The sequence below is a fragment of the Amblyraja radiata genome, chromosome 4 (assembly GCF_010909765.2).
Source record: "Amblyraja radiata isolate CabotCenter1 chromosome 4, sAmbRad1.1.pri, whole genome shotgun sequence".
NCBI lineage: Eukaryota > Metazoa > Chordata > Chondrichthyes > Rajiformes > Rajidae > Amblyraja > Amblyraja radiata.
Window position 1 is genome coordinate 39,985,716 of NC_045959.1, and position 12,758 is coordinate 39,998,473.

The 12,758-nt window shown below is 38.9% G+C and overlaps 2 protein-coding genes across 3 annotated transcripts in view; one reads left to right on the forward strand and one right to left on the reverse strand.

Annotated features, from left to right (window-relative positions):
* Nucleotides 1-1,928: 1,928 nt before the first annotated feature.
* Nucleotides 1,929-10,892, reverse strand: mrpl53 (mitochondrial ribosomal protein L53). The gene is made up of 3 exons (XM_033019225.1): nucleotides 10,743-10,892; nucleotides 5,059-5,171; nucleotides 1,929-2,282 (listed from the first exon to the last, which is right to left on the reverse strand). Exons 1-3 carry the CDS (start codon nucleotides 10,832-10,834, stop codon nucleotides 2,158-2,160), a joined length of 330 nt encoding a protein of 109 aa, XP_032875116.1. The 5' UTR covers nucleotides 10,835-10,892; the 3' UTR covers nucleotides 1,929-2,157.
* A 601-nt stretch (nucleotides 10,893-11,493) lies between these two features.
* Nucleotides 11,494-12,758, forward strand: part of pag1 (phosphoprotein membrane anchor with glycosphingolipid microdomains 1) — a 118,787-nt gene continuing 117,522 nt past the window's right edge. Inside the window, exon 1 of one of the 2 annotated variants that reach the window (XM_033019228.1) lies at nucleotides 11,494-11,571. The gene's annotated coding sequence lies outside the window, so the exon portion shown is untranslated. The other variant, XM_033019226.1, reaches the window with a different exon arrangement.

The following is a 12,758-nucleotide window of genomic DNA, read 5'->3' on the forward strand; positions in this document are numbered from 1 at the left end:
ATCCATGTTCTCTGGAAATGCTGCACGACTGGCTGAGTTACTCCAGCACTTTGTGCCAATTTCTGCTTTTACATTTATACTTACTTGGTGGCAAGATCTAAAATGTATTCAGAGGATAAATGAGCATTAGTAATGTCACTGTTTTGATATCAATCCAAGTAGTAGCTTACAGCCTACAGTATTTACTTATTTAGATGCTCATTCCAGGGACTCTATTTCTATTACATAATCCAGGTATTCATTTAATGTACTCTTTGCAGTTTGTGTGAAGATTTTTCTGAAAACCATCCCAAATTTGTTCCTTTTTATTAATTTGAACATTCTCTCCCCGTTTAATAATATTCCAGATAAACATTTTTTCAGGCTGGATTCCACATGAAGTTCAATAATTTCAGACAATCAATATTTTTAGCATTCGTTTTTTTACATAGAAACATAGAAAATAGGTGCAGGAGTAGGCCATTCAATATGATCATGGCTGATCATCCAACTCAGTATCCTTCTTTACTTAGTACTCAGTATTTACTTCTGATAATTTTTTTCCCTTCCTGTTCACATGTCCCAGGACTGACCTTTTGTTTCTTAATTTACACCGTTATCACTCCATCCGGCACTATTTTCCCTTTTTGGCACCAAATATTAGGATGCAAGCCATGGAATGTCTATACCTCTCTATTGCATTCCATCAACAATTTAATTTGACATTGAAGTTAATAGAATTTCACTAAAGACTGCTACAGTTTAATTATTAATTCATCTGGTGCATTATTTTGGTTGTGTAGTTTAATAATTACCTTTCTTGATTAGAACAAAGCTACAGTTGTTGGAAAGCCGAAACAAAAGTTGAAAATGCTGTTAGAAGTTTTCCCTTCTATATTAGTTCAGAAAATATAAATAGGGTAAGTCTGAAGTTCTCAAAAAGGAGGCAACAACTAAGCTGTAAAACATACTTTACCATGGTTATTCATTGGAAAAAATGTCTTTGGTTAAAAAAAAAAAAAAATCAAATTTGTGCAATACTTAGTTAATATCTCTCATTTTTAATTTAAACCTTAAAGAGAATTATGTCACTATATATATTTGTTATCCTTAGCCTTATTTCAAAGTTACTGTTGCACATACAAAACAATGCCATGAGTAAAGCTTAATACAACAATATTGTTCACTAAAGTAACTAAGTATTCCTACCTGGTTAAAATTTTTATTGCAGTCAATAGAAGTACATTAAGAGTAATGTGTAGGAAAGAACTGCAGATGCTGGTTTAAATCGAAGATAGGCACAAAATGCTGGAGTAACTAGGCGGGACAGGCAGCATCTATAGATAGAAGGAATGGGTGAGGTTTCGGGTCGAGACCCTTCTGCAGACTGATATCAGGGGAGTGGGTGGGGCAGAGATAGAACATCGGCGAGACCAAGCACAGGCTCGGCGATCATTTCGCTGAACACCTCGCACAGTCCGCCTTAACCTACCTGATCTCCCGGTTGCTCAGCATTTTAACTCAGTCTCCCATTCCCAATCTGACATTTCTGTCCTGGGCCTCCTCCATTGTCAGAGCGAGGCCCAGTGCAAATTGGAGGAACAGCACCTCATATTTTGCTTGGGTAGCTTGCACCCTAGCGGTATGAAAATTGACTTCTCTCACCAAATAGCCCTTGCTTTCCCTCTCTCTCCATCCTCTACCCGTTCCCAGTTCTCCCACCAGTCTTAGTCTCTGACTACATTCTATCTCTGTCCTGCCCACTCCCCTGACATCAGTCTGAAGAAGGGTCTCGACCCGAAATGTCACCCATTCCTTCTCTTCAGAGATGCTGCCTGTCCCGCTGAGTTACTCCAGCATTTTGTGTCCACATTAGGAGTAATATAGTGATATGTCAGTGTTCACAACTGGGTGTTCTGATAGCAGTTGCTAAGTTACAATGACGACAGTTTCTTCATTAATCCAAATTTTATTGAACTCAGCTCTGGAGGACATAGATTCTAAAATCATGACTCAGAAGTATGTTGAATGATGAACTGAGAGTTTCATAATACTAGACTGTTCTGTACATTGTAGGTGATCAATACATCTAATTAAACAAGTCAGTCGTCATTCAGCACTTTCCCAGGTTAGAATTGTCAGTGAACACGTTAGCAGGAATGTTCATTGTAACATAAATCAGCTTTTTTTGGATCCAGTTTCTTGTGCCCGAGGGTCCTTGGCCACACATATCTCATCGAAAAATGATAGCATCTCTTTGGTTGTCAAGTTTGCTGCCTTCATTATCAAGCTTTCTCCATCATCTGTTAAAAGATGAAAACATCACTTTTATAAATTAAATTAGTAGTAGTTACTGAACTCTAAAATAAACAAGCCAAACAATAAGAGGCCCTTGTTCTTTCTGGACATTGATAAAAGTAACATAAATTGTTCATAAGTGTGGAAACTAAATTTATATATCACCATATATTTTGGAATGAAACTGACTCTAAAATGGAAGATAAAATTCATGTAAAATATGCAATAACTTTGAATGTACCCTTAAGCTAGGAAAGATGGGTTTTAAGAAAATCCAATTTTCAGTTCCAATTATATCCTATGAAGTAGCTCCAACCAGAGATGGCTGCTGAAAATAACTATAGTGTCAGAAATAAATGGAATACAGGATGCACCCAGTGGTTCCGATAAAGTTGTTTTTAAATTTAGCAATACGAGCCACGGACACAAATATACTTGGAGCAGCTGATTTTCTTTCTATGGGAATAGTTCAACAGTTTCCAATGCCCAGAAGATTCAGTGAAAAAAGTGACATATTTATTTAAACAGTGTTAAATTGGGAAACGTTGATGTGCATTCCAATCACTGAAAACAAACATACAAGTACAACAAACAGTTGAGAAGACAAACTACTTCACAGCAAGAGCATATGGGTAAAGGACCAGGGATGTCTTGCCACCATTATTCAGGTCTTAATTACAATTACTATAGTAGGTACAGTTTTTGTTCCCCTCTTCCAAGAAAAAATATATTCTACTTCAGGGAATACAATATCCCCTCGTTATAACAGACCATGGGGGGGGGGGGGGGATGGTCCATTATTGCTAATTGCCCACTATAACCGAATAAGATGTTATCATTGTGTAAATGGTGGAAACAAACAACTGCAGTTGCTGATTAATACATAAAAGGACGTAAAATGCTGGAGTAAGTCTGGAAAACATGGAAGGGTGATGTTTTGAGTTGAGAACCTTCTTCAGACTCTCAGTCCGGAACTGGGCCTGGAATCCAGGTGAGTTGACAGACCCAGCCTGCTGGCGGACAGGGGAGAGGCGTGGATTAACGGAGTCACTGGTCCGTGGCACACGGGCGGCCAGAGTGTAGATAAGGGGCGATGGGAAGTGTGGTCTGGAAGCGGCTGAGGAAGCTGTGTGGGCCAGTGGTGGCGGCATGACCCGGGGACAGTGTGGGCAGCCATCAACAGGTCAGTTTGCGATAACCAAAATCTGTTATAAAGAGGTCCATTAAAATGAGGGTTTAGTGTCTACTACATTGACCGAATACCAAGAAGACTGCAGATGTCGCTTTTACATGTCCATTTGTTTGTCTTCTTTCTCTGCCCTCATGAATCTATCAACCATGTTCCTGGAATGATGAAACTGTCGAGGAGAAGTAAATTTGACTAGATTTGTATGCATTCGAAGAATGAGAGCCAATCTAATTGCAGCATTCAAAATTCTAAGAAGAAATTGACAAGTTGATGAAAAAAAACACTTAACTAAATGTCACACCAGTAGCACTTGGTTTTTCACTGTTTCTACAGAGAGTTTAAGAGGCCAAATCACTGAATATATGCAAGAAGATGTGTAAATTCTAGTTGCAAATTATATCGTGCTACGTTGAGAAAGTAAACGGTACTGAGGAAGATAATTGGCCACGATCATATTAAATAGACAATAGGCACAGGATTAGGCCCTTCGGCCCTTCAAGGCAGCACCACCATTCAATGTGATCATGGCTGATCATCCACAATCAGTACCCCGTTCCTGCCTTCTCCCCATATCCCCTGACCGCTATCTTCAAGAGCCCTATCTAGCTCTCTCTTGAAAGTATCCAGAGAACCGGCCTCCACCGCCCTCTGAGGCAGAGAATTCCACAGTCTCACAACACTGTGTGTGAAAAGAGACAAAATGCTGGAGAAACTCAGCGGGTGAGGCAGCATCTATGGAGCGAAGGAAATAGGCAATGTTGCGGGTCGAAACCCTTCTTCTGTGTCCAATTCTTTGGCCCAATTCATCCATGCCAACCAAGACAACCCATCTAAGCTAGTCACATTTGCCCATATTTGGCCCTTATCCATCTGTACCATTCCCATGTAAGTGTCTTTTAAATGCCGTTATCGTACCTTCCTCAGCTACCTCCTCCCACAGCTCATTCCACATACCCACCACCCTCTGAATGAAAAAGATGAAACACAGGTTCTACTGAAATCTTTCCTCTCTCACCTTGAGTAGAGACAAAACCTCAAAGTGAACACTGTGTATAGGGTTATAATCTTGCATAATTATTTTTGATGCATATGAACAGTAGAGAATTTAACTCACTGGAAAACAGTGTTCTGTTTGTATGTTTCTATTTCATGAAAAAAAGTTTTTAAAACATGTGTACATTGATACCAATGATATTGAAATATGCTTAGTTTTTTAATCTTAGTAACTCTTCCCATCAAAGAATCTCTTGAAGATTATTTCAGACTATAAAATGAAAAAAAGTGTATAAATGCATATTATAAGTACTGTCACGCTATGTAAAAACTTCCAGAGGTCAGCTGGAGTATTACATTATACTGATCAATGTAACTTAAAATCTCATTACACAATGATAACTAATCAAGAAAAGTAATTTATGATCAAGAGCTGAATTTATCCAGCAGCTTGATCAACAGTTATGGGAAAATTACACAAATAGTCACCTGACAATGAAGCTAACATTAGCAGAAAAATGTGGAAATGATGTGGGCTTTCTTTTATCAATTTTGAAAAAGCTACATTTTAATAAGCTAAAATGGGAAGCAGAACTTACTGAATTTTATAGATATTACAGGCTCTGTCTCATCATGCTTTACATCAGCTACAATCCGACAGTTGGAGTTTGTTTGACGAGCCTTTTTGGTTCCTATTGCCGCAAGAAATTCTCTACAAAACAAGTTAAAAAAATGTGAATGAATACAAGCCTTACCAAAATGTCGAACTCATATGAAGAAAGACTGGATAGACTCGGCTTGTACACGCTAGAATTTAGAAGATTGAGGGGGGATCTTATAGAAACTTACAAAATTCTTAAGGGGTTGGACAGGCTAGATGCAGGAAGATTATTCCCGATGTTGGGGAAGTCCAGAACTAGGGGTCACAGTTTAAGGATAAGAGGAAAGTCTTTTAGGACCGAGATGAGAAAATCATTTTTTACAGAGAGTGGTGAATCTCTGGAATGCTCTGCCACAGAAGGTAGTTGAGGCCAGTTCATTGATTGGCTATATTTAAGAGGGAGTTAGATGTGACCCTTGTGGCTAAAGGGATCAGGGGGTATGGAGAGAGGGACGGGATACTGAGTTGAATGATCAGCCATGATCATATCGAATGGCGGTGCAGGCTCGAAGGGCCGAATGGCCTACTCCTGCACCTATTTTCTATGTTTAAACTGCTAACAGATTTTTCATGCCTTTTTAAAAATAAAATGCACTAGTGTCATTTCTATTTCAAGCGAAATTTCAAATAAACTGTTTTGTTTGGTGATCTTATTCCAAGATCTCTACTCCTCGGCCTCATTTTGTATTTTTTTTAACCAAAATGAACAAACATTAATTTTGCCAAACTGAATTTAACTGTCTATCATCTGCTGATTCATTAAATCTGTTTTTATTTTCCTTGATACCATTTTTCACATTATCATTTGTGACTTCACCCTGCAAATGAGACACTGTTCATGTTCTTCTTTAGTAGCTAGTAAATCCCACAGTCTGACAATTCGTCTAAATACATAGAAACGTAGAAACATAGAAAATAGGTGCAGGACTGGGCCTTTTGAGCCGGTACCGCCATTCAATATGATCGTTGCTGATCATTCAAAATCAGTATCGTGTTCCTCCCTTTCCTCATGTCCCTTGATTCCTTTAGCCCCAAGAGCTAAATCTAACTCTCTTTAAAACATCCAGTGAATTCCAGATTCATAACTCTCTGGGTGAAAATGTTTTTTCTCATCTCAGTCCTAAATGGCCTACCATTTAATGACATACAATTAAATGCATGTATAAATAAAATAATAAACCAATTGCACCTTCTACAAAAATCTTAACCAATTAATGAATGTAAACTATCCACAAATTAAACTACAAAATTCTTCCCAAAATTAAATAGCATACTACAAAGAAACTACAATGTGATATTATATTATTATTCAAACCACAAAATTGTTAAATCTCCCAGAACAGGCGCAGGATGCATGGAGAGGTGTCATATCATAGGGTATCTTCAAGATGCTAAAGCATTATTTTATCTGTCCATTTGGATGAGATTTAAAGGTCCCATGATTACAATCTAGAACTAATTATCAAGGGGCCATTTGTCTCAACTGGTCTAAGCCAGCATTTATAATTCACACTAATTATCTCTTTCAAAATGTTATTGCATCTCTTAATTTTCTCCTTCATGCACTTGCATCTGGGTTATCAACCACTGCATGTTGCACCAAATTCCATAGATTGCACCCCTTCCAAATTAACTATTCAACGAGAGAGGACGCATTCAACTTAACGTAAAGAAGGGTCCCAACCCAAAATATTACGTATCCGTGTTCTCCAGATACTTTTATCCTGTATATACCGTTTATCCTGTATCTGTACACTGTGGACGGATTGATTAGAATCATGTGTAGTCTTTTCATTGACGGGATAGCACACGACAAAAAAGCTTTCATTACCTCTGTACATGTGACAATAATAAACTAAACTAAATTGCTGCCTGACTGAAGAAGGGCCTCGACCCGAAACGTCACCCATTCCTTCTCTCCAAAGATACTGCCTAGCCTGCTGAGTTACTCCAGTTTTTTGTGTCGATCTGCTGCCTGACCTGCTGAGTTACTTCAGCACATTGTGTCTTTCTTCATTCTATTTAATGATCATTTGTTCCAACTTCAAATGTAAGCAGAAATCATTATCCACTTCATTGACTTCTTCCATTATTAATAGCTAACACAACAAACAGACAAAAAAAGTTAAATAAATAAAAAACAATCTAGATCTGAGGATTATGTTTTTCACAGGGAGTGAAGGAATGAGCAAACAAAAGAGACAGTAGAGACAGATACAATTACAACCTTTAAAATGTATGAACAGGTGACTGGATAGGAAAGATGTAGAGAGATACAGGTCCAATGTACGCAAAGGGGATTAGTGTGGATAATATGCATTATAGTCGGAATGGATGAGGCCCTGATAGGGCCCGTTTCTGGCTGTAAGATTCTATGAAAGCATAACAATTTAGGAGTATGTCACCTGGACCCTAAAGCCTGCCCTGTCCCTATAACTGTAGATGATTTACCAAGGGTTTCATTTTCTCTTTTTTCCCAGCTTCCCATAGCCCTGAACTTCCCAATTAGTTTAGTGTTGTTTACAACTTAAAGTAAAAAAAGACATGTTTAATTTTATTATCTGTTTCTATTATCTATTAATACTCTGAATAACATTGTTAAAAGCGTGTTTAGTTTAGAGATACAGTGTGGAAACGGGCCCTTGGCCCACCAGGTCTACGCCGACCAGCGATCCTCTTATACTAACACTATCCTACATACACCAGGGACAATTTATAATTTTACCAAGCCTACAAACCTGTACGTTTTTGGAGTGTATGAGGAAACCGGAGATCTCGGAGAAAACCCATACAGATCACGGGGAGAATGTACAAACTCCGTACAGACAGCACCCGTAGTCAGGATCGAACCCAGGCCTCTGGCTCTGTAAGGCAGCAACTCTACCGCTGTGCTACTGTGCAACCCTGTTTAAAATTTATCTTCTCCCATCTTAAATTTCTCTAATGATGTAGCCTCCACAATGCTCTAGGTAGGGAATTCCAGATATACCACCCTCTGCGAGAATAAATTGTTATGCATTTCAGTTTTAAATAACCACCCCTCTAATCATGTAACTATATCATTTTACTTAAGGCTCCCCCCACCAATTACCTAGTCATATGTATACTTCGAATCGTGTAGGTTTTGAGAGCCGCTGGTGATATGACAGCCCTCTCATCCCAGCAAGTGAACTGTCTTTGCACCACCTCCAGTGTGAGTATTTCCTTTCTTAAATTAGGGCACCAAAACCGTGCAGTCCTCTGGGCGTGTCCTCCTAGGTAGCCTATGCAATTCTAACAGCACCTTTCCCTTTCTAAACACTGGACCCCTTTCAATAAAGTCCAATATGATATTTGCTTTCTTATTGCATCTGTCTGTTAACATTGTGATATATGCACTTCGACTGCTCTGTACTTCACTCATTTGCAATCTCTACCCATTTAGATAAGAGCCGCATTTTGGTTCCTCTCACTGTGATGCATGACCTTACACTTCCACTTATTAAAGTCCTTGTCAGGTTTTCGTCCATTCATTTAATCTGACCATATCCTGTTCAGGATCCAAATATATACTCATCATCACAATATGCCCTCCCACCAATTTTAGTGTTATCGATAAACTTGGATACCTTACACTGACCCCTCCACCAGCAGACAATAAATAATTGAGAGCCACAAATAAATGATCCTTGAGTAATTCCACATCTTACCAGTCTGAAAAAGATCCATTTATTCTATCTATCTTCCAGCCTTTTGTCCTTGCTAACATACCTTTCCCAATCCCATCAGCAGTGGAGGAACAAATGTCATCTGTCAGCAGCCTCCAGATTTGGACATTCAATATGTGTTCATATGTGAAGTTATCACTTAGCCCTGTAATAATGGGAGATATGATAGCCTTGAAACAAATTCAAGATCGATATCTCCCTTGACTTCTCATGTTGACATTTCCACTTATTTTCCACTATGAAACATAAATGAAGCAAAATATGCACCTCAGTGTTATCTCTTCTGAATAGTATCATGCGTAACTGGCCTAATATCTACATTAATTTCCATTTTATTACATGCTTTCATTATTCTATTTATTTTTAATTAAATTTGATATTCTTATATTATTCTTCCCCATTCCTTCCCAATTCTCCATTTAGTAATTTTCTAAATGTTATCTTATTCCTTTTTGAATGTTATCTTATTCCTTTTTTGTTCTCCTCTTCATTGTTTAAGCACTATGTATTCAGCTTTCTTTAGAATTATTTGCGTCCACCTAGTTTATCCAAGATATCACGTTTTACGATATCATCACACATTTAAAATATAATTTTAGGTGGTTGATGGACAAAGGCCAAAGATGAAAATACATGTTTATGCCGAAAAAAGTAGAATTGCAAACAGTGACGCTTGGGGATAGGAAAGTTCTGAATTGTGTAGCCAGTGGAAGGGATGCAGGGAGAGGGGGAGGGGAGAAACCAATGCCAGGTCAGCCAAGGTTCAGGGGAAAGGAGCGGGTAGGGTTCAGGGGGAGGATTCAGGGGAGAAAGGGGAGGGGGTTAAGGGAGCGGTTTGTGGGTTAGTTACCCAAAGTTGTAGAATTCAACGTTCCTACTTTTGGGTTGCAAGCTGCCCAAGTGGAATATGATTCCTCCAGTTTGTGTGTGACCTCACTCTCGCAGTTGCTTGTTATTACATTCCCTTAGTTATTTACTCCTTCATTTAAATCCTCCGCACAATAATAAAATATATTTGTGTTATGCTCTGCTTCTTTCCTTAATAGTCCTTATTGCATATCAGGTGAGAACAGTCTCTGTTTTTTCACTGTTATAATTTACATTACCTTTTTTCTTTTATTGTTCTATGCTATTGTATGTTATTTCGGATTCAGGCAGCGACTCCTCTTCCTTTCCTATCCTTTCTTCTCTGTTATTCTGTGACACATTATAGCCAACAATATTTTCTATTATCCTCTCATACCCATTTTAATATTTTGATGCTAATGTTAGAGTGACTTTAAAAGATTGTTAATGCTGGGCAGCTATAATACACAGAGAGCCTTTCGACAGGAATTAATACCCTGCAAAGCCATTCTGGGTGCAGGCTCAGCCATTTGCACTGACAGAAGACCCGTGAAAAACCTTGTCAATCTACTTCCCATCGACCTGCGAGAATCCGTGTGATGCAATGGGTCCAGCTCAATTAACTTTGTTAAATTCTCTCGTTAATACTATCTTACTACCTTAAATGTTTTCAGTATTTTCATCTTTTATGTCAAATTATTATTTTACAGACAAGAAACAGAATTCAGTAGATTCTACAAAAGTGCAAGATATCATCAAAAAATAAACATGGGTTTTCTTAAAGAGATATATTTCCTTGCAGACATTTATATACAAATAATATCAGAAATATAGAACTCTCCACCACAAATATCAATTGATTATGTACAGTTAATGCTTAAGCTGCGATTGACGGATTGCTCACCAAATGTGCCTGGGCATGTGGGATAAAATTGGGAATATGGATTAGTTAACAAATAAAAAATGTCAATTTAATAGGGAAATCGAATTCAGCAGCTAAATATAATGGATTATTCTTAACCTCGGTAATCTAATGGAAGATGAATTTTATTCTGAAGGGTTTCCCTACCTGGCGCTTCGGACATTGGATTGGAAAGGACAAAACTGTACGCTGATATCTTTCACCGTCTTCAACGCCACCCTGGTCCTGCCCGCCGCCATTTTATGTCACTCGGCCTTTGCCGCCGGTAACCATGTAGATCACGTGATCTGCGCCCGTCATGCACGCTGGGAAATGTAGTCCATGGTGGAGGCCTGGGGACATCACAGCTCTGAAATAAGACACAAAATGCTGGAGTAACTCAGCGGGACGGGCAGCATCTGTGGAGCGAAGGAAATAGGCGACGTTACCGGTCGAGACCCTTCTTCAGACTGATGGACAATGTATAGATCATTGTTAGCTCGGAGAAGCTGACAATGAAGCACACAGAGAGATACAATGTAAACAGGGACAGTCAGACTGGTCGGAGATCTGGGAAGGGGGAAAGCAAGGGTTACTTGAAATTAGAGAAGTCAATGTTCATACCGCCGGGGTGTAAGTTGCCCAAGCGAAATATGAGGTGCTGTTCCTCCAATTTGCTTTGGGCCTCACTCTGACAATGGACATTGTCATGGACCCAGGACATACAGGTCAGTGTTGGGATGAGAGTTAAAATGTTTAGCAACCGGGAGATCACTCAGGCCTGGGTGGACTGAGTGTTCAGCGAAACGATGGCCGAGCCTGCGCTTAGTCTCGCCGATGTATAGAAGTCCCGAGTGGTCGACCCTTTGCTGCTCGTGTTCAGCTCTTTTTTTAATTTTCCTCGGAGTCGCGCAGACGCATTCGCGCTCTGTCCAGCTGTTTGCAGTATGTTTTTGTGTCGAGACCAACGTGTGGGAGGAGCAGCACCAACGGGGAGGTAAGAAAGGAAACTGGAGGCAGGCAGACAGACTAGTAGCTTGCTGCTGAGCGAAGCTCTGAGAATTGCATAGGGAAGGAGAGATACCGCTGTTCTCTACGTGCAGCGTTGTAATTTACTGTTTCAAATAGTATTTGTGTAGTACTCAAGCTGCTTGTGTTTTTAATTTCAATCAACTCGGGCGAGGAACCGTTGCACGAATTAAAGGACTCGTTCGACGTCTTTTATGGCAAGTTTGTCTCTTTAAAAAATCCTTTGCAGCTAGACTCGCGAAATATAGATTAGTCTGGACATCACACCAAGGAATTTGTATCTAAAAAGACTCGTGGTTTTTCACGCCGAAGGCAGTTTGTAGATGTTGATGTACAGTGTAGGACTGTGTAATAATACTTCTGTTGCTTGGGAAAATACAACGAAAAATACTGATGTGGAATAACAATGGTTTTAAAAACACACAAAAAAAAATAGATTACATGTATGGCCTTGAACGTGTCTCAATTTAGTTTAAATCTTTTCCTGTAGTGTCTGATTTAGCGCAGTGAAGGGAATGCAAACAATTATCGAAATAAAGGTTCTTCATTAGAAACCGTCTCAGTTGCCTATGTGACTTGGATTTAAATCTGTAAATTGTGTGGAGTTGGGAGTTGTATGAGCATTGGCGTTTCGTTTATTTGTTCTCCCACAGAGTTTCGTGAATATGTTTCCAAATATTAGTAACAAGTCGTAATTAAACAATAACAATCTCAGAAGTGATTGTGACAAATGATTTAAGATACAAAGTGTTGGAGAAACTCCGCCAGCACTTTATTTTTTGCTCAAGATTCCAGAATCTGTAGTTGCTTGTGTCTCCGTGATTCAAGATTCATCTAACCGATTGGAAATTGCCTGTTTCTGTCGTGTATGCGACGCGCTAAATTTAAGGTTTTATTTTATGCTTCCGATTACGAAGCACTTCATGTGTAACACATTTTGAATCGGGGAACTGGTAATAAAAAGTAATAGCAAATATTGCCTAATTAGCCTATGAAATTTGATCGATTATATGTTGAAATAACAGTTGACCTATGTTGAATTTACAAATCAAACGTTTGGTTACCTGATGTTTAACTGATATTGCCAGTATGGGTTGATCTGTTATTCTGGGTGTGTTCTGTTGTACAGCATAGTTTAGGGAGTCTTTAACAAAA